This window comes from Salvelinus sp. IW2-2015, linkage group LG35, assembly GCF_002910315.2.
Source record: "Salvelinus sp. IW2-2015 linkage group LG35, ASM291031v2, whole genome shotgun sequence".
In the NCBI taxonomy this organism is placed as follows: Eukaryota; Metazoa; Chordata; class Actinopteri; order Salmoniformes; family Salmonidae; genus Salvelinus; species Salvelinus sp. IW2-2015.
The window spans coordinates 15915790-15937766 of record NC_036874.1 but is presented as its reverse complement, the minus strand read 5'-3'; the positions used below and the strand labels follow the sequence as shown (position 1 = coordinate 15937766).

The 21977-nt window shown below is 42.0% G+C and overlaps 1 protein-coding gene across 1 annotated transcript in view; it reads left to right on the top strand.

Annotated features, from left to right (window-relative positions):
- Positions 1-21977, top strand: part of LOC111959035 (glutamate receptor ionotropic, kainate 3) — a 149684-nt gene that overhangs the window by 72288 nt on the left and 55419 nt on the right. The window contains exons 6-9 of the mRNA XM_070437366.1: positions 2826-2996; positions 11458-11601; positions 12416-12523; positions 16750-16863. Coding sequence (XP_070293467.1) covers positions 2826-2996; positions 11458-11601; positions 12416-12523; positions 16750-16863 — 537 coding nt within the window. The remainder of the gene's footprint in view (positions 1-2825; positions 2997-11457; positions 11602-12415; positions 12524-16749; positions 16864-21977) is intronic.

Here is a 21977-nt window from a genome sequence, read left to right as displayed (position 1 = left end):
CACACCACAATTCGAGTAAGACTTTGGCTCAGGACATTTTCTTCRAGGGTTATACTGTATATGCACATCCTGTGTCCTTTCATCAACAAACTATTCCTAGTTCCACCTTGAATATCCCCTACTGCCATATTGAATTTGGAGGACGTCAGAAACACTAACTCACAATACAGAAACACATTAATAGGAGACAACGACCTCCCTCGGGTGTGTTATTGGGTCCTGTGCCCAGTCTGTTCACTGCTCCCAGCAGAGTACAAGGCTGGGCAGCACAGATTGAATCTTTCTGTCTGGTGACAAAAGGACAGGGCAGGATTAATACAGTGGTCCCCATGGTGATGGTGCTGTATGTGTTCCTATTGGACGGAATTCTCTCTCTCTCTCTCTTTCTCTCTCTCTCTTTCGCTATCTGTCTCTATGTCTCTCACACACACTCACACGCTCGCAAACACGCACTCACACTGGGGATCAGGAGGATGGGGGCTAGACAGGCCCTAGCATGATGGACTTGGCCAGTCTGTTTTGATAAGACAATATGACATACAGGGCTGGGTGTGATGCGTGTCATCTTTCATGGTCGGCAGCATGGCAATGGCATCGTTCTGCCATGCGTCGTCATTTGTGTAGGCCTATCCCAACAAGCGTTTTAATAGTACCCAAAGCTGTCTCTGTCACACTGTGTAGGTCTCAACCAAGTGTGAGAGAAACTGGTTGAGTTATTRACGGTCGAGTACTTCAAATATGATATAAAATATACAGACACGCATTTTAGCTTAGTATCTATTTGAAATAACAGTTGCCTGAGTTGAGTGCTGCACTACAGCTACTGTACATAACATTTCTCAAAACATAGGATTTCGGGGCGGCAGGTAGCCTAGTGGTTAGAGCATTGGGCCAGTAACCAAAAGGTTGCTGGATCGAATACCCGAGCTGACAAGGTAAAAATCTGTTGTTCTGCCCCTGAACAAGGCAGTTAACCCACTGTCGTCATTGTAAATAACAATTTGTTCTTAAATGACTTGCCTAGTTAAATATAAACGCACTGACGGTCATGCCATTTCAAAGATTATACCTGCTTGATTCTACCTGAAATGATGAATACATATAGGGCAACAATATTCCCCTTGATAATGTTCATGTTTATCATCCTGGGGACACCAAATTATTAGAGCGTGAACAGGTAATACCAGAATGGTAGTAGGGTAATATAGCAGCAGCCTTGTCCTCTGMAATGAGGCTGTCATAGCTTCAGCCCTTTACACCCTACAGGGTTATCTCCAATAATCGGTGCTGAGAACCTTCCTTTACTTCCCGTTTTAGTGTATTGTCAGTGATATGGAGCATTCTGAAGGTAGTGCCTCTGTGTCAGGTTCATACTGTTAACAGCTKMTCTAGGAACAKATCCCACTGTATGTGTGGTACTGTACTGGTACTGTGTGGTATTGACAACTGTAGTTTTCAGAATTTCAGAGTTTTCTCAGTCAAGTAACTGAATTCAAAGATGAATGCAACTCTCATAAATGTGGCACGTTTAGTTCGAATCCATTACCTGCGGGTATTTTATAGGGTATTTTATACTTCGCAATGGTTGACATTGCCCTCAACAACTCACAGTCTTCGAATGGCTGTTTGAATGTGTGCTTGAGTTACAAGATCATTTACATCGCAACTTCTTATCGGAACATTCTTTTTAAGGAACTTGTATGTTTCACAATAAACCCGGTGCACATAACCTGAAGGAAATGGTTGCCCACAAATGGCATTTAGTACAACAGGGACTTTTTTTGATCCTCCATGGTAAAACATTTAGTGCCACATGAATCCTACTGCTTGTGGAGAGAAAAAAAAGAAACATTTTCCGTGTCTGGAGGCAAGCGGTCTTCAGCGTGTGTCTTACACGCTCCCGTTCCCCCAGCACTAACCCCACAGGGTGCTAATGAAATATCTATTATGTTCCTGCAAATGTCTTTTCCGAGGCCCCGTGGCACATTCCAACACGATATGTGTYGACATGTGACTTCACACTTGAGCCGGGATGGCTGCCCTAGAAATTACAGTTGCTCAGAGAAATCTGTGTTTGCTTATGGGTTGCGGAGGGACTGTAGCGGCTGCATTATTAATTGGATCCAGCAGATGAAGTGGTTCCCCTTTCAGGCGATGAATGTCGTCTGCCTCATTTACTCAGGGAATATTTAGGAAAAGCCACAGCCGGCAGAACACAAAGTAAAAGGTCATGCCTTCAGGTTTTACTTCTGCACAACAACCAGCTAACACAAACCTTAGAGACATAATAAAAGTATCAAAGCACAGTTTTACCTGGTCCCTCTGTATCATTGTAATTCGCCATTTAAAGGGTTTTGTTTATACCTGCAGTTGGGGTTGTGTATAGTCATGAAGGTTCAGGTTGAATTASATTGGAGGAAGTCAATTTGTAATGCCATGTTAAGGTCAACCTTTCAACATGGTTTCCATCTAGTAGTTTAAGTGAACCTACCTACCATACCAAAATGCCTCTGTGAATAAGACTTAGTGAATGGTTTTAACCACACTGAGAGAGACTGACACCAAGCCTTGTGTTTGGTTTCATTGACTGAGGCACACACTACACTCGAAACACCAGACCCTTATCCTCCTGACGGCTCAAAGCTCAGTCCTTTATTTCACTTCAATATATCTCCCATTTACCACCCTCTCTATCCCCTCTTTTTATGGGAGCACAAAGCGGCTTCCCTAAAGGCCTCTCTGGCAGTAACAATGAGGCCCCAATCCCAGCCGTCTAAAGCTGAACAAGATCATCTACTCTTTGTTTCAYCCCTCTCTTTCTGAAGGACCTCATGGCTATCGACCTGGAGCCCTACCGTTTCTGTGGCGTCAACATGACCGGCTTCCGCATCCTCAACGTGGACAACCCTCAGGTGGCGTCCATCGTTGAGAAGTGGTCCCAAGAGAGGCAGATACCTCCCAAGCCCGACTCGGGTCTCCTGGAGGGGATCATGACGGTATGCTTTTGGTCCTCTGTTGTGGAATTCTGAGGCTGATAGTATGCTAAAATCAGCATGAAAGACATCATATTGATATCTATATACCAGCCATGCTCTCATAATTGTCTTTCACCAGCCCTGCTCTCAAAATTGTATGTCATTAACAACATTTCTGAAGAACATGCATAGAACATTATATTCCAATCTGTCGTATTACCACTATATTACCACTTAGTAACAGTATTACTACTATTACTACTACTGCTATGTACCACCAATGATGCTAATAATAATGACAATGGTGATACTATTGGGTCCTATTATCATCATAATGTCAGATAAGAAGCGCTTGGAAGCAGGAGGGTCACAGTCTACTAAATTCTGAACTGCTTCATTCAATGTATTCAGGGGAGTTCATAATCATTCTCAAATCCCATCACAATGGTCTAAATCCAATAATCGCAAATCCCATCCCTGATATTCCAATAAAGCCTCCTTTTACGCTCTAACTTAAAGAGCGAGCGTCGCTAATGGGAGATAAAGAGTTAAACACGCGCGTGGTATATTCAACATGAATATTATATTGTGGCAATCCCTCGTTGTTTGTTTATCTAGTCCTGAAATTTGACTGGGGTTCTGATACACCCACACGGTACTCTCACAGGTCTCATTATTTCTGTGTGGAGAAGGAGGGGTTTTATGGAAAGGAGCGCACTCGCTCCGTGTAGTATGCACTTTTAATTGCTCCCGGAACTCCGTATGAGATAGAATCTAGGTGATACAAACATCAAGGTAGGCTGCCTTTAATTTCGTCTTACTTGCCTGGAAAGCGTCATATCCATATTTACAAAAGGAGTTGAGCTCACTTTCTCGGGCATGCTATCTGGAAAATAAGACAAATCTGAGCGCTTTGATTTCCCTTTGTTAGCTTTTTCTCAAACACTTTTGCTGCTACTGGTGCTAAGGGAGTGGACTCCCCTTGTCCACAGCCGTCAGCTGAAATAATGTCCCCCTTTATTCCAGACAGATGCTGCTCTGACGTACGACGCGGTCCACATCGTGTCCGTCTCCTACCAGCACGCACCACAGATGACGGTCAACTCGCTGCAGTGCCACCGCCACAANTCACATAGCTCGTCCTCAAACGCCGTCCAGTCCATCTGCAATGCGTTGGAAGTGCCACACATCCAGGTGCGATGGAAACATCACCCTATGGACAACAGGGACACATTTTACGCCAACCTGTACCCGGATTACTCTTCTCTCAGCTACGGCATCTTGGATTTGGTGCAGTTCCTGAAGTGGAAAACAGCCACAGTCGTATACGATGACAGTACAGGTGGGAGTATGACGTTTTCTAACTAATGGGGGGGGTGAGTTTCTCGAAAGCTTCGTAGTACTGAGATCAGCTTAAGTCCAATCGTAGCGATAGAAAGCTTTCCGGAAACTTAGGATTTGTAATACTCTACAGTATATTCTTTTGAATTGTGATACTTTTGTCTGATAAATGTGATATGTGTAAGATCAACCACCAAACAACTAAATGACACTTTACAAGAAGCAAAATATTCATTTTGTTAAATGTTTTTGATATGTGTGCGTTGACAGTTGAATGATGTTGTGCGTGGCTGTTAGCTTTCTGATGTTTGTTTCCTAAAGGTCTTATTAGACTACAGGAACTGATAATGGCCCCCTCCAGGTATAACATCAGGCTAAAGATTCGCCAGCTCCCTCTTGACGGTGAGGACACCAGGCCTCTCCTCAAGGAGATGAAGAGAGGACGGGAGTTTCGCATTATTTTCGACTGCAGCCACGAAATGGCTGCACAGATCCTTAAACAGGTGAGAGCCTCACTGGCACTGYCTGGCACTGTTCAGAACTGACATAATTTAACTGATCGAAGCTATAGACAATATCAAATTCATATTCTGCGTTGACATACATTCTGGAATTGGGCTTATTATCAAGCGGTAATATTGTCTTAGAAAAAAATTGTTCTGCTTTTTTGGAAAACGGTATTGCAACAGTGTCAAAATTGAGTTATGTAAATCTGTTTTTCAAAGTAAATATTATGTGTTTTGCCGTGCTTATTTTGGTTGCCATGATATGTATTGCCTTTTACACTACAGTTTAAATGCTGTTATTTGATGTTCTAACTCACACACCAGGAACACTTTGTTGATTTTAATATTGATATTGAAGCACATACTGTGGCTTCTGATGAAAATTGCTGAACTCGGCTCATGTCTCTTCCACTGTAATCTGCATACAGTGGTTACAGATGCATATCAGACCAATAAACTGCAAAATATAGACCATCACAGATTTATCGCTTACAGCATGTGGTGAGGAGACATGTCTTCTTGAGGCAAAGAATGGCTTCCGAAGAACGTAATACAAATGCATTTTGACATAAGTAGTTCAGTTTACGTTTGATGTGTTGATGGTTGAAACAAAATAATATATTCAAAAGATTGCTGGCCTTATGCGTCATACCCCTTCTGTTAGATATGACTCTTCTGAGGAAAAAGAGATATTCAGCAACTCTGGGTAGGATAATGGATGTTGCATCAAAAATGTATCTTGTATTTATAAAGCCCTCTTTAAAAATAGACATGTATAACACTATTCCAAGACTTCTGCAGTACCCTACGTTTGAACTTGCCCTGCTCTCTACCTGTCTGTCTGCACTCTGCAGCCTSTCTGGTGTTCTCACCTAAAACAACCTCCCCTCGTCAGTTCATATCCCCCCTGCAGGTGTAGAGAAAATAAATGGAAAACATGGCAGGACCAGACCTTCTGTCTGGACCTGTCCCAGAGCTATATCCCAGGTGTCTCTTAAAAAGCGCTGACCCCTTTAGCGACGGTTCCATCCTGGTAGTACTTTTTGTCACGTTTCTTTAAGTGGCTCGGCCACCGGGGGAGAGAGAGACAGATGGAGGCCAATAAAACGAGGTTGATGAGGATGTAGTAGAGTCAGGTGAGGGACCCAAAACACACAGATCTTAATGTGACTTTGAAATTGCAGGTTATATATAAAAAAAATCTCCCAGACATTTAATGAAAATTACATTTGGGCGCTATACTTTCCATAGGCAGGTATTCATCCAACAATAGCGGAGATCCTATATCAATAAATTGACATGCGTTGTAAATACTTTTTCCCTTCTGACATCTTATAGTATTGATAGTGTCATTAATTTTCTTTGTAGTCGGTAGGTGCAGTAAATGGAGAAGAGACTTCCACTTCCAAATAACACAGCAATTTATTTGCATAACCTTGGGTATTCTTCACAACAGATGGTACAATTAAACAGGAAATACTGCCGCCATGGGAACGTAGAAGATTTGAATGTAGATTGAGTGAAACAAGTGGTGGTTGTGATGGGGGGGATGGTGAAATAGGAGGAACAGAGTACTGCTCACGTCTTTGAATGAAGGCCCCCTTTCTCCAGGGAAGGAGTCACGTGATCAGAACAATTGCAAACCCTTTAAATGCATGGTGTCGAAAAAGCCCTCAGGCAGCATAGAATCACAWCTTGCTTTTACTWTATTATCCAAGGGTCACATGTGGYGCCATAATTGCAACAAAAACAGCATCACGAACTTGGCAACGACGACACACAGCGATGGTCAATACACTCATTAAGACCTGTGGCTTTTCTCCCATTGCTCCTGAACGGCTTCGATGGCGTTCGCCGTTTGCTTGCCAATGTTTGTTTTGACTGTGGATATTGATTGCAAATTACCCCAGCGTGACACAGTGACCTTCTTCATTGTCTTGTCTCTCCATTCCTCTCTCTTTCTCTCCTCCTCATCTCTCCCTCTCTCTCCCCTACAGGCCCAGACAATGGGAATGATGACAGAGTACTACCACTACATCTTCACCACTCTGGTAATTTACAATGCTTGCTAATGCAAATCGAGTCATATTTCCCCCCCCAATCTCCCCACCATTAGATTGTTTTGATGAATGCTGTTTAATTGCCGATGGGGGTTTGGATCCGGTACACAATACCAATTTTGTTTGACTAACTGGCAGCGTAATGGAGTCTTCAATAATCCGCCACCTGTAAACACTTCTATCGCTGTTAAAGTCAACAGAAGTCTTTGAAAAGGTAGCACAAAGGCAACAGATTGGAAGTAGATGATGGAGAATGTCGTTTGAGAGTTTGATTGAGGAAACATATTCATGCAGATAACCTACAATGAATCTTGTGGGAAAGTAGATTACTGATTAGGCCTATTGTGTATTATGTCAGATTATTTTGGACATCATCCCCCATTGTGAGACATATTGATTGAACACTAACACGTCAGTGTTTTGATTGTAGAACATGCACAAGCATTTTTTCAGTTAGTGCAGCCTTGTCCTTTCCACCCTTTTGAGTGCTGTAGTCTAATGGCCCYTTTTAGCTAGATGTCATTTTGTTCAGAATAAGCACAGGTGTTTACCATTTTTTTATTTTTTGGGGAGTCACACCACAATTCGAGTAAGACTTTGGCTCAGGACATTTTCTTCRAGGGTTATACTGTATATGCACATCCTGTGTCCTTTCATCAACAAACTATTCCTAGTTCCACCTTGAATATCCCCTACTGCCATATTGAATTTGGAGGACGTCAGAAACACTAACTCACAATACAGAAACACATTAATAGGAGACAACGACCTCCCTCGGGTGTGTTATTGGGTCCTGTGCCCAGTCTGTTCACTGCTCCCAGCAGAGTACAAGGCTGGGCAGCACAGATTGAATCTTTCTGTCTGGTGACAAAAGGACAGGGCAGGATTAATACAGTGGTCCCCATGGTGATGGTGCTGTATGTGTTCCTATTGGACGGAATTCTCTCTCTCTCTCTCTTTCTCTCTCTCTCTTTCGCTATCTGTCTCTATGTCTCTCACACACACTCACACGCTCGCAAACACGCACTCACACTGGGGATCAGGAGGATGGGGGCTAGACAGGCCCTAGCATGATGGACTTGGCCAGTCTGTTTTGATAAGACAATATGACATACAGGGCTGGGTGTGATGCGTGTCATCTTTCATGGTCGGCAGCATGGCAATGGCATCGTTCTGCCATGCGTCGTCATTTGTGTAGGCCTATCCCAACAAGCGTTTTAATAGTACCCAAAGCTGTCTCTGTCACACTGTGTAGGTCTCAACCAAGTGTGAGAGAAACTGGTTGAGTTATTRACGGTCGAGTACTTCAAATATGATATAAAATATACAGACACGCATTTTAGCTTAGTATCTATTTGAAATAACAGTTGCCTGAGTTGAGTGCTGCACTACAGCTACTGTACATAACATTTCTCAAAACATAGGATTTCGGGGCGGCAGGTAGCCTAGTGGTTAGAGCATTGGGCCAGTAACCAAAAGGTTGCTGGATCGAATACCCGAGCTGACAAGGTAAAAATCTGTTGTTCTGCCCCTGAACAAGGCAGTTAACCCACTGTCGTCATTGTAAATAACAATTTGTTCTTAAATGACTTGCCTAGTTAAATATAAACGCACTGACGGTCATGCCATTTCAAAGATTATACCTGCTTGATTCTACCTGAAATGATGAATACATATAGGGCAACAATATTCCCCTTGATAATGTTCATGTTTATCATCCTGGGGACACCAAATTATTAGAGCGTGAACAGGTAATACCAGAATGGTAGTAGGGTAATATAGCAGCAGCCTTGTCCTCTGMAATGAGGCTGTCATAGCTTCAGCCCTTTACACCCTACAGGGTTATCTCCAATAATCGGTGCTGAGAACCTTCCTTTACTTCCCGTTTTAGTGTATTGTCAGTGATATGGAGCATTCTGAAGGTAGTGCCTCTGTGTCAGGTTCATACTGTTAACAGCTKMTCTAGGAACAKATCCCACTGTATGTGTGGTACTGTACTGGTACTGTGTGGTATTGACAACTGTAGTTTTCAGAATTTCAGAGTTTTCTCAGTCAAGTAACTGAATTCAAAGATGAATGCAACTCTCATAAATGTGGCACGTTTAGTTCGAATCCATTACCTGCGGGTATTTTATAGGGTATTTTATACTTCGCAATGGTTGACATTGCCCTCAACAACTCACAGTCTTCGAATGGCTGTTTGAATGTGTGCTTGAGTTACAAGATCATTTACATCGCAACTTCTTATCGGAACATTCTTTTTAAGGAACTTGTATGTTTCACAATAAACCCGGTGCACATAACCTGAAGGAAATGGTTGCCCACAAATGGCATTTAGTACAACAGGGACTTTTTTTGATCCTCCATGGTAAAACATTTAGTGCCACATGAATCCTACTGCTTGTGGAGAGAAAAAAAAGAAACATTTTCCGTGTCTGGAGGCAAGCGGTCTTCAGCGTGTGTCTTACACGCTCCCGTTCCCCCAGCACTAACCCCACAGGGTGCTAATGAAATATCTATTATGTTCCTGCAAATGTCTTTTCCGAGGCCCCGTGGCACATTCCAACACGATATGTGTYGACATGTGACTTCACACTTGAGCCGGGATGGCTGCCCTAGAAATTACAGTTGCTCAGAGAAATCTGTGTTTGCTTATGGGTTGCGGAGGGACTGTAGCGGCTGCATTATTAATTGGATCCAGCAGATGAAGTGGTTCCCCTTTCAGGCGATGAATGTCGTCTGCCTCATTTACTCAGGGAATATTTAGGAAAAGCCACAGCCGGCAGAACACAAAGTAAAAGGTCATGCCTTCAGGTTTTACTTCTGCACAACAACCAGCTAACACAAACCTTAGAGACATAATAAAAGTATCAAAGCACAGTTTTACCTGGTCCCTCTGTATCATTGTAATTCGCCATTTAAAGGGTTTTGTTTATACCTGCAGTTGGGGTTGTGTATAGTCATGAAGGTTCAGGTTGAATTASATTGGAGGAAGTCAATTTGTAATGCCATGTTAAGGTCAACCTTTCAACATGGTTTCCATCTAGTAGTTTAAGTGAACCTACCTACCATACCAAAATGCCTCTGTGAATAAGACTTAGTGAATGGTTTTAACCACACTGAGAGAGACTGACACCAAGCCTTGTGTTTGGTTTCATTGACTGAGGCACACACTACACTCGAAACACCAGACCCTTATCCTCCTGACGGCTCAAAGCTCAGTCCTTTATTTCACTTCAATATATCTCCCATTTACCACCCTCTCTATCCCCTCTTTTTATGGGAGCACAAAGCGGCTTCCCTAAAGGCCTCTCTGGCAGTAACAATGAGGCCCCAATCCCAGCCGTCTAAAGCTGAACAAGATCATCTACTCTTTGTTTCAYCCCTCTCTTTCTGAAGGACCTCATGGCTATCGACCTGGAGCCCTACCGTTTCTGTGGCGTCAACATGACCGGCTTCCGCATCCTCAACGTGGACAACCCTCAGGTGGCGTCCATCGTTGAGAAGTGGTCCCAAGAGAGGCAGATACCTCCCAAGCCCGACTCGGGTCTCCTGGAGGGGATCATGACGGTATGCTTTTGGTCCTCTGTTGTGGAATTCTGAGGCTGATAGTATGCTAAAATCAGCATGAAAGACATCATATTGATATCTATATACCAGCCATGCTCTCATAATTGTCTTTCACCAGCCCTGCTCTCAAAATTGTATGTCATTAACAACATTTCTGAAGAACATGCATAGAACATTATATTCCAATCTGTCGTATTACCACTATATTACCACTTAGTAACAGTATTACTACTATTACTACTACTGCTATGTACCACCAATGATGCTAATAATAATGACAATGGTGATACTATTGGGTCCTATTATCATCATAATGTCAGATAAGAAGCGCTTGGAAGCAGGAGGGTCACAGTCTACTAAATTCTGAACTGCTTCATTCAATGTATTCAGGGGAGTTCATAATCATTCTCAAATCCCATCACAATGGTCTAAATCCAATAATCGCAAATCCCATCCCTGATATTCCAATAAAGCCTCCTTTTACGCTCTAACTTAAAGAGCGAGCGTCGCTAATGGGAGATAAAGAGTTAAACACGCGCGTGGTATATTCAACATGAATATTATATTGTGGCAATCCCTCGTTGTTTGTTTATCTAGTCCTGAAATTTGACTGGGGTTCTGATACACCCACACGGTACTCTCACAGGTCTCATTATTTCTGTGTGGAGAAGGAGGGGTTTTATGGAAAGGAGCGCACTCGCTCCGTGTAGTATGCACTTTTAATTGCTCCCGGAACTCCGTATGAGATAGAATCTAGGTGATACAAACATCAAGGTAGGCTGCCTTTAATTTCGTCTTACTTGCCTGGAAAGCGTCATATCCATATTTACAAAAGGAGTTGAGCTCACTTTCTCGGGCATGCTATCTGGAAAATAAGACAAATCTGAGCGCTTTGATTTCCCTTTGTTAGCTTTTTCTCAAACACTTTTGCTGCTACTGGTGCTAAGGGAGTGGACTCCCCTTGTCCACAGCCGTCAGCTGAAATAATGTCCCCCTTTATTCCAGACAGATGCTGCTCTGACGTACGACGCGGTCCACATCGTGTCCGTCTCCTACCAGCACGCACCACAGATGACGGTCAACTCGCTGCAGTGCCACCGCCACAAGCCATGGAGGTTCGGCGGACGCTTTATGAACTTCATCAAGGAGGTGATGCTGAGCGKTTTGTTTTCATTTGATGTTGATGTTTGATCTTGTGTGCGGCGTCCATATTMGGAGATTGTGGATGCCATACTGTTGGTCTCTGAATCCATTTGACAAATKCAATTACATTTGGAGAGGAAAGAAACATTGTGTAATCATGGCACGTACATCTTACAGACAAAAGCAATGTTATCTGGATAAATCTCTTATTCATGAATAGTGTCTCAAAGTAATGAATTACTCAAAGCTGTGTTAATGTAATCTCTCCAGCTAAATTCCCTGTATTCATAACCTATTTACAGATGGCAAACTCACAGTGAGTCATTGTGCCCTATTTGTACTGAAAAGGGAAACTGGTGCGCCCTTCTGTGCACTCTGTTTACAATAAGTGTACCGAACTTCACAAGGCCAGAGCCCGGAGTATAAGTGAGGGGAATGTGTTAGCTCCATAGCTCCATCAGTAGCTCCATCATTGCCAGGGGTAACAGACACCTCTCTGTGAGCGTGGAGAAAAAGGAGGAGGGCGGGCATATCAGTCGATCATAATGATGAGCAGTTATGTGTTTTTTTTCTCCCTTGTGTGGAATCAAGCGAAGGAGATGGTCTTTAATTAACACTGTGGTCTGGGGGAAAATGTGTCTGAGGCGTTGGGACGTAAAATGTAATTAAAAAGGAAATTCATCCGAGTGTGTGTTTGTGTTTGTTTGTGTGTGTGTGTGTATGTGTGCCTTTCCGCCATGGTGTTTGTTTTTACATGTGTACGTATTCACATGCTTTGATGAATGAGTGTTAATGTGTGGTCGTGTGTGTTTCTCTGCAGTCTCACTGGGAAGGCCTGACGGGGAGGCTGTCGTTCAACAGGACCAGTGGCCTCCGCACAGACTTTGACCTGGACATCATCAGCCTGAAAGAGGAGGGCCTGGAGAAGGTAACACACCTCATTCTGACACAATGATCCAACTATAAACTAACCACACTTAAAACTTTTATGGCTGCAATCCCGTTAACGGGATGATATGACAACAGCCAGTGAAAGTGCAGGGCACCAAGTTCAAATAACAGAAATCTCATAATTAAAATTCCTCAAACATACATGTATCTTTACCATTTGAAGTAATCGTGTTGTTAATCCCACCAAGTGTCCAATTTCAAATAGGCTTTACAGCGAAAGCACCACAAACGGTTATGTTAGGTCACCGCAAAATCCCAGACAAACAAAGTCATTTACACAGCCAAAGACAGGAGTCACAAAAAGCAAATAGAGATAAATTAATCACTAACCTTTGATGATGTCACAGATGACACTCATAGAACTTTATGTTACACAATACATATATGTTTTGTTCGATAAAGTTCATATTTATATCCAAAAACCTCAGTTTACATTGGCGCCATGTTCAGAAATGCCTCCAAAATATCCGGAGAAATTGCAGAGAGCCACGTCAAATAACATAAATACTCATCATAAACTTTGATGAAAGATACATGTTTTACATAGAATTAAAGATACACTTGTTCTTAATGCAACCGGTGTGTCAGATTTCAAAAAGCTTTACGCCAAAAGCACAATATTCAATAATCTGAGAACAGCGTTCAGCCACAAAAGGAAGCCAAACAGTTAYCCGCCAAATTGTGCAGTCAACAAAACTCATAAAAAGCATTATAAATCTTCACTTACCTTTGCTGATCTTCGTCGGAATGCACTCCCAGGACTCCCAMTTCCACAAGAAATGTTYGTTTTGTTCGGTAATGTCCATCATTTATGTCCAAATAGCTATTTTTGTTAGCGTGTTTGGTAAACAAATCCAAAGTCAGGAAGCGCGTTCACTAAAAGCAGACGAAATGTCAAAAAGTTCTGTAACAGTCAGTTGAAACATGTCAAACGATGTATTGAGTCAATCTTTAGAATGTTTTTAACATAAATCTTCAGTAACGTTCCAACCGGAGAATTACATTGACTTCAGATGTGCGATGGAACAGAGCTCCCTCTCATGTGAACGCGCATGGTCAGAGCATGGTCAGGTCATGATAGACCTGACTAATTCCTGTCTCCTTCGGCCCCACTTCACAGTAGAGGCATCAGACAAGGTTCTACAGACTGTTGACATCTAGTGGAAGCCGTAGGAAGTGTAAACTCATCCATATCCCACTGTGTATTCAATGGGGTCTTGGTTGAAAATCGACCAATCTCACAATTCCCACTTGCTGTTTGGATTTTCTCTCTGGTTTTTGCCTGCCATATGAGTTCTGTTATACTCACAGACATCATTCAAACAGTTTTAGAAACTTCAGAGTTTTCCATCCAATACGAATAATAATATGCATATATTAGCAACTGGGACTGAGGAGCAGGCAGTTTACTATGGGCACCTCTGTGCACCTTTCATCCAAGCTACTCAATACTGCCCCTGCAGCCATAAGAAGTTAAAGAAGTATAGTGTTACGTAATTGTTCAGGTTTTCACTTAGTCTGAGGACATAGCACATGAATGGAAATGTAAAATACATGCTTATTTTGTGTAAGATCACCCTGGTGATTACACAGGTTTACACAGGTTTATTTATACCCTCCACAATACACTATTCTCTCTTTCTCTCGTAGGACATAACGTTTGTTTTGCATATCCCCTGTTAAATCGTCTAGACTGAAATCCATTCCAGTTTTCTTCTTTAATATGGAACAAATAATGCACAACGGTCTCCATTTGACAGTATCATTTACCTCCTAACAAGGAAGCCAATGGGCTGTTCAAACATAAGCAGAAGTTAATGGATCATAAAGCAAATTGGATGAGGGAAGACAAAGTGTTAATTGCAAGTCTCTAATGGTAATTCAAGTTGTTGCCCAAAATGCTGTTTGCTAATGAGGTATATCAACCTCACTGTTTTACCCACCAAAGGAAGTCAGAAGTTGGTAATGAAGAAGGAGAATATTTAACTTCCGGTGTTATTTTAAAAGGCAGAGTAGCACCCTGCGGACTATAACTGCTTTGTGGTGATATGGGTTTGTCATACGTTATGGAAGCATAAACTCGAGATAAGTGCCATTATGACTTCCTCAAGCGCTCCCGTATGGCAGAGCCTGTATGAGCCTGTATAATAGCTGGGACATGTCAGCTCAGAATATCACTGCAGCTCCAGGCTGGAACAACCACAATGTGCCAAACTATTTCCGTATCTCATTATTCTGCTGTGCTGGGTCTACTGCTATGTTTGCACATCTCTGAGACTGACTCGTGTGCTAAAACTAGCATGAAAGACACACAAATGATGTGTGGATAGCTGTATAGGCCTACTGTGTGTTTTTCTCCATCCCTGGTCTCAAGCATGTTACATATCCCACAATACTCAGTGGATATATCTGTGGAATCGGCTTTAGCTAACTGTTCGAGACTTTTTGGCCTAATCTGCCCTAATTGAATTTTAGCCCGAGTTTGAGCTCATACTGGAATTAGGAGAGGTTTCCAGTCAGAGTGGAAAATTCACTGACATGAATATAAAAGAGGGAAGAAAAAAAGGCAGAAAGCTCTCTTCTCCCTGTAGTTGCACCGGTAAATAACTGTTRAATCGCTTCATTGGCTATGCACATTTAATGAATTGAGTTAATTGGACACAATTAGTAAGATTTTGCTGGCATGCAGAGTGGAAGACATTGATATTTTTTTTAAAGCAGCTCTTCTCTTCAGTTGCCTAGTCCTTTTTGGGGGGGCTGTTTCACACAAGCTGTAACTAATATGCTTTTTAAATTCGAGCATACGCTCCTCAGTGGACCAGACAGAAGGACTTTATCAGGTGTTTTTCACACTGGCTGCGATGCAGCGTGTTTGTGTACCTTTAAACGGATCCACCTCGAGTGCCAGCCAGCCCTGTGAATATTAAATGGCACTTTGGTAGTGACGCAGAAGGAGAAAGAGAGGAGGATGGCGAGGAGGAGAGTAGGGAAAGCGAGTGACTGCGAAGTCGACATGCAAAATTAGGTYGTTACCGACAGCCTACAGGACTGACTATTTTATGGTAATGATATGTTCCAGAGTCGTCACAACAGTATGGAAGGAGCTTTTATGCCCGGAAGGCGCTACTCGAGTGCAACTCCTTTTATTTGCTCGGATCTTTTTGTATTTATCTTAGTGAGATTACTCAGAGCAGAACTTCTCTGCCAACATTATCAAGCTTTTATATTTCCATTTCCGACAACCCCGTGCTGGGCTTTCTTTTCAAAATGAATTGTAGGATTTGTGTTTTGCTACGTTCCTAAGGGCACAAAACTGCAAAGACACCAGACCTGAAATAACCATATGATAATCACGCTAGGATGCTTATCTAGTTTGCAMTATTTTATGCTCTGGTTTCTGTATGTGTTTTAAGCAGCGAAAGGAGGAGATTATGAAGCCTAAATGGAAGTCTAAATGGAAGTCATTGATCAAGATATTACATTTGATTGCTCTCCCACTTTTTCTCCACGTTGCTCACACACATACTACACAGAAACGAACAACCTATCCTCTTTTTCTGCATTCAGAAAAGTGCTCCAATTACCTATTGTGTGTCTGTTATCAGAGAAGAGTTGCAAGTGGAAAGAATGTTTGTTGTAGGAGTTCGACAAGGCTGTGCTCTCTCTTCATTTCAACAATTCATAAGCTATGATATTCACAAGGTATTGGTATTTTTAGAACAAGGCCAACAGAGGGGGTGACAGGTGACAGTTTGGAGAATCTGACATCTTTTGATACTGAAAAGTTGCAGAAGACAGCACAATGTTTTCGTTCTAATCTTAGAGACTACTACTGAATTATATTGTTTAAATTCGATTATGTTTGAGACAAAATTCACATTTTTGCATGTTATTTATGTTCCAAACCATAACACCAGGATGAAGTGAAACATAGCATCATAATTTCATCATTCCCCACAGAACGATTTGATTTCTTAGACTTCTCTCCTACAATGTCAATTCATTTAGAGCCTGCCTCCACATCCCACCACTTACTCTTTGCACAAACTCCCCCAATAACCTCATGGCGTATAGTTCGTCCAGAGGTGACACAGCCAATCAGCTAATGGAAATGTGTCCCGGTGGGCACTAATGCAGCAAGGTGAGCTTGTGGTAAGTAGAGAGGTAAAGTCGAACTCTTACACGCTTTTCATCTTCCCGCAGGTGGGGAAGTGGAGTTCGTCCGGAGGTCTCAACATCACCGAGGTCCCCAAGCGGAAAGGGTTGAACATCACAGACTCGCTGGCCAACCGTTCCCTGGTCATCACCACCATCCTGGTAGGTCAGCTGACTTTGATCAGCCCTTCGTGAAAGTCTCTCTCTCTCTCTCTCTCTCTCTCTCTCTCTCTCTCTCTCTCTCTCTCTCTCTCTCTCTCTCTCTCTCTCTCTCTCTCTCTCTCTCTCTCTAAGCTACTCAAAACATTTCCTTAGGGGATGGTACTTTATATATCAGTGTCTTATCATTCAATCTTTTACAGGGATTGGCTGAGAAACCAATTTTCCCTTGCGAGTTACAGTGGCTGCGAAAGTATTCACCCCCCTTGGCATTTTTCCTATTTTGTTGACTTACACCTGGAATTAAAATAGATTTTTGAGGGGGATTGTATAATTTGATTTACACAACATGCCTACCACTTTGAAGATGCAAAATATTTTTTGGGGTGAAACAAACAAGAAGTAAGACGAAAAAAACGGAAAACTTAAGCGTGCATAACTAATCACCCCCCCAAAGTCAATACTTTGTTGAGCCACCTTTTGCAGCAATTACAGCTGAAAGTCTCTTGGGGTATGTCTATATAAGCTTGGCTCATCAAGCCACTGGGATTTCTGCCCATTATTCAAGGCAAAACTGCTCCAGCTCCTTCAAAATGGATGAGTTCCTCYGGTGTACAGAAATATTTAAGTCACACCACAGATTCTCAATTGGATTGAGGTCTGGGCTTTGACTAGGCCATTCCAAGACATTTAAATGTTTCCCGTTAAACCACTGGAGTGTTGCTTTAGCACTATGCTTAGGCCATTGTCAATCACCACCTTCCGGAGACACCTGAAACCCCACCTCTTTAAGGAATACCTAGGATAGGATAAAGTATTCCTCCTACCCCCCCTCCCCCTTAAATGAGTTAGATGCACTATTGTAAAGTGGTTGTTCCACTGGATATCATAAGGTGAATGCACCAATTTGTAAGTCGCTCTGGATGAGAGCGTCTGCTAAATGACTTAAATGTAAATGTAATTGTCCTGCTGGAAGGTGAACCTCTGCCCAGGTCTCAAATCTCTGGAAGACTGAAACAGGTTTCCCTCAATAATTTCCCTGTTTTTAGAGCCACCCATCATTCCTTCAATTCTGACCAGTTTCCCAGTCCCTGCCGATAATAAACATCCCCACAGCATGATACTGCCACCACCATGCTTCACTGTGGGGATGGTATTTTCGGGGGTGATGAGAGGTGTTGGGTTTGCGGAAGACATAGCGTTTTCCTTGATTTTTTCCTTGATGACCAGAGTAACTTCTTCCATATGTTTGGGGAGTCTCMCACATGCCTTTTGGTGAACACCAAACGTGTTTGCTTATATTTTTCTTTAAGCAAGGTCTTTTTTCTGGCCATCCTTCCGTAAAGCCCAGCACTGTGGAGTGTACGGTTTAAAGTGGTCCTATGGACAGATACTCCAATCTCTGCTGTGGAGCTTTGCAGCTCCTTCAGGGTTATCTTTGGTCTCCCTCTCAGCCGTCTCTTGGCAGGTTTGTTGTGGTGCCATATTCTTTCCATTTTTTAATAATGGATTTAATGGTGCTCCGTGGGATGTTCAACGATTCTGAAATTCTTTTATAACCCAACCCTGATCTGTACTTCTCCACAACTTTGTCCCTGACCTGGTTAGAGAGCTCCTTGGTCTTCATGATGTTGCTTGCTTGGTGGTGCCTCTTGCTTGGTGGCCTTTCAGAACAGGTGTATATATACTGAGATCATGTGACAGATCATGGGACACTTAAATAAAGTCCACCAGTGTGCAATCTAACTAATTATGTGATTTCTGAAGGTAATTGGATGCACCAGAGTTTATTAAGGGGCTTCATAGCAAAGGGGGTGAATACATATGCACGCACCACTTTTCCGTTTTAMATTTTTTAGAATTTGTTAAACAAAGTTTWTTTTTTCATTTCACTTCACCAATTTGAACTATTTTGTGTATGTCCATTACATGAAATCCAAATAAAAATCCATTTCAATTCCAGGTTGTAATGTTGTAACAAAATAGGAAAAACACCAAGGGGGATGAACACTTTTGCAAGGCACTGTATGTATAATTTACATTTGGAAAAATAACATCTCCTTTAAACAAAGTCCATGTTAGAAGGTTGAAAAAACATGGTTGGCATTGAGGCCCTCTCCGCTACCACCTCTCAGACCGGGAAATGGGAGATATCTGCCAATTGAATCACAGTGAATTAATTGAACACCACCTTGAATTTACCTCACCATTCTGAATCCAACTTGGATTGTCAAAAGATGTAGTGTCGATCATCATTATGTCACATTAAGATTACCATGAGGATGTGAGGCACTTGCAGTGCAAGGTGCCCATAGAGAACAAGACAGGGAGCCACAATGGACCAGTCTATAAAATATCCACTAATTACATGTTAGGAAATAAACAGGTGTTCTCTCCCACCAGCTTTCCACATTCATTTGCAGATCGTCTATTGTGTATATATAAGCCTGTGAACTGGGAGGTTAGAGGGTCTTTGTGGAGCTATCACCGAGGTGCTGACAATGAACATCCCCCACGAGCTTATTCTGGACGGACACACAAGTTATCAACAATGATCAACACTCTCATTAAGTCTGGATTGGAGCGCAAGGCTGTAATTATGACCGAGTGAGGTTTAGAAGAGATATAATCAGTGCCTTCTGGTGCCAACCACGGGGAGTAGCAACTTCAATCACAAAGACAAGAAATAGAACCATAAAACAGGTGGTGTTTAAAGCTGCAGCCAAAAATATATACACCAAATAATATGATTTAGGGTCAGTTTCTTTGAGCCAGATTAAGCCTATTCATGGACTAAAAAACATTTCCAATGGAAATTCCCCGTTGGACAGGGTTTTCAATCCAGAAGTAGGGTTTAGGTCCAAACCAGCCACTTGCATGGATCACCTGCATCTTTTGATAGTGTGTGATGGTTTAGGAGTATTTTAGGAATCAACACTTTTAGATTGTGAAAGCACGTTGAGAATAGAGCATCAGCAGCACTAATATCAGTGTCTGTGTTTTTGATCCATTCTGAGCTTAATGACATTGCATCAAACTGATCTCAGCGATCCGCGAATAAGACGTCTGACAGTTTTATGGCGATATCTTCTCGCATTCTACGAAGAGATTAAGMTATTTAATGCGTTTCCCAGCTCTCACATTAATTGTTTTCACTCCATTGCCTGTAACTGTGTCTGCATATCTCCTTCCCCGTTCTCTTATGTAYACCCATGCTGCGCTAGAGAGTGTGAAACTGGTTTAAACACTTTGATTTGARTCCAAACCTTGGGGAATTTAAAGAGTTGGGAAGGCTAGAAACAGATGGTAATGACTTTTTTCTTTCCCCCTGATCACGCAAACTTTTTGATCAAGATAATTGGACAMCTTGAACAAAGTTCTCCACTAAGCTCTTGCTTTCTATCTAAATGCATTATAATCAAGTATTCCTTGGTTATCATTTATTCAAAGGTAACGTCCTAATTGCAAACGGCCAGCTAGCTACATATTAGGATTGCAACCAATGATTTACTTTACATTTATTTGTCTGTCCCTGAGATGGTATTTTGGGTGTAGAAAGGACATCTGTTAAGTGTCAGACTAGGATGTGTTAAACCTGTTAGACGTGTTTTGATTCTTCCACCAAGACATACCCATCAAGGCATTTACCATCAAGGCAACATGATTTGAAACAACAGTGATTTCCATATTTTGTCACAGCATTATTATAATATACACTAATGTTCAAATGTTTGGGGTCACTTAGAAATGTCTTTGTTGTTGAAAGAAAAGCAAATCCATTAAAATAACATCAAATTGATCAGAAATACAGTGTAGACATTGTTAATGTTGTAAATTACTATTTAGTGATGGTTGCTGATAATGGGCCTCTGTACGCCTATGTAGATATTCCATAACAAATCTTCCGTTTCCAGCTACAATAGTCATGAACAATATCTACACTGTATTTCTGATCAATTTGATGTTATTTTAATGGACAAAACATTTGCATTTCTTTCAAAAACAAAGACATTTCTAAGTGACCCCAAACGTTTAAAGGGGAGTGTACATCACACCCTTTGCCACCATAAGCATAGCTAACACCACCCTGTGAAGCACGTGTTTTTCCGACCGAGTGGTAAACCGTGTTATGACTGGTTATTTCCTCCTCTTTAACGGCTTTTCTAGCAGCTTTGTGTCACACAAAGACGTGGCCGATGGGAATACAAAAGCAGAGGTCACCTTCACTGGGGAATCAATTACTCTGCTTATGAACAGACTTCATGAATTGTGTGTCTGGCCATCGGAAGCAATAAATAAATAGCCCATGAGGAAGTGGACCACCATGTCTTTAAAAAATGCACAGTGGGATATGTATGGGCCCTATTTTGCAGACAGATAGTGGGAGACACTAAATAAAGGGAAATATYGAGCCATCCGCCATCCTTTCTTTGAGAGTTTAGCCATTGTTCATGCAGGCAATAGGCATCACCTTGGTTACTCTGAGACCAGTGACGATGGAGACAACATTTCAKGCATGTTTCATTTCATTGAAGCATTCTGTTCCTAATCAAGCTTTTATTCAACCTGATATTATGAGGAGCCAGGGAGAATTTTACAGGGCAGTAAAGACCGCTGGCTCTCTGACCATAAACTGCATCGCACTGTACTATACAATGTCTACAAGGGGCAGYGGACAGGGATGTGGGAGGGGGAACGGCCAGGGAAGTTTAGCTGGCTGCAGAGACTATTTTAGAGTGCCTAGATTCACCATCTATTGTAAATCAACGAGACTTTCTATTGCATGCTGTACATTTCTCTGATTGCACAGCACAGCCGTCACTTAAATCAGTKAGATTTTCCTGTCGACACACAGTGCATTCAGGAAGTATTCAGACCCCTTGACTTTTTCCACATTTTGTTACGTTACAGCCATATTCTAAAATGAATGTAATGTTTTTTTCCCCTCATCAATCTAAACACAATACCCCATAATGGACAGAGCAAAAACATATAAAAAAATTTAGCAATAAAAAGCTGAAATGTGACATATGCATAAGTATTCAGACCCTTTATTCAGTACATTTACATTTACATTTTAGTCATTTAGCAGACGCTCTTATCCAGAGCGACTTACA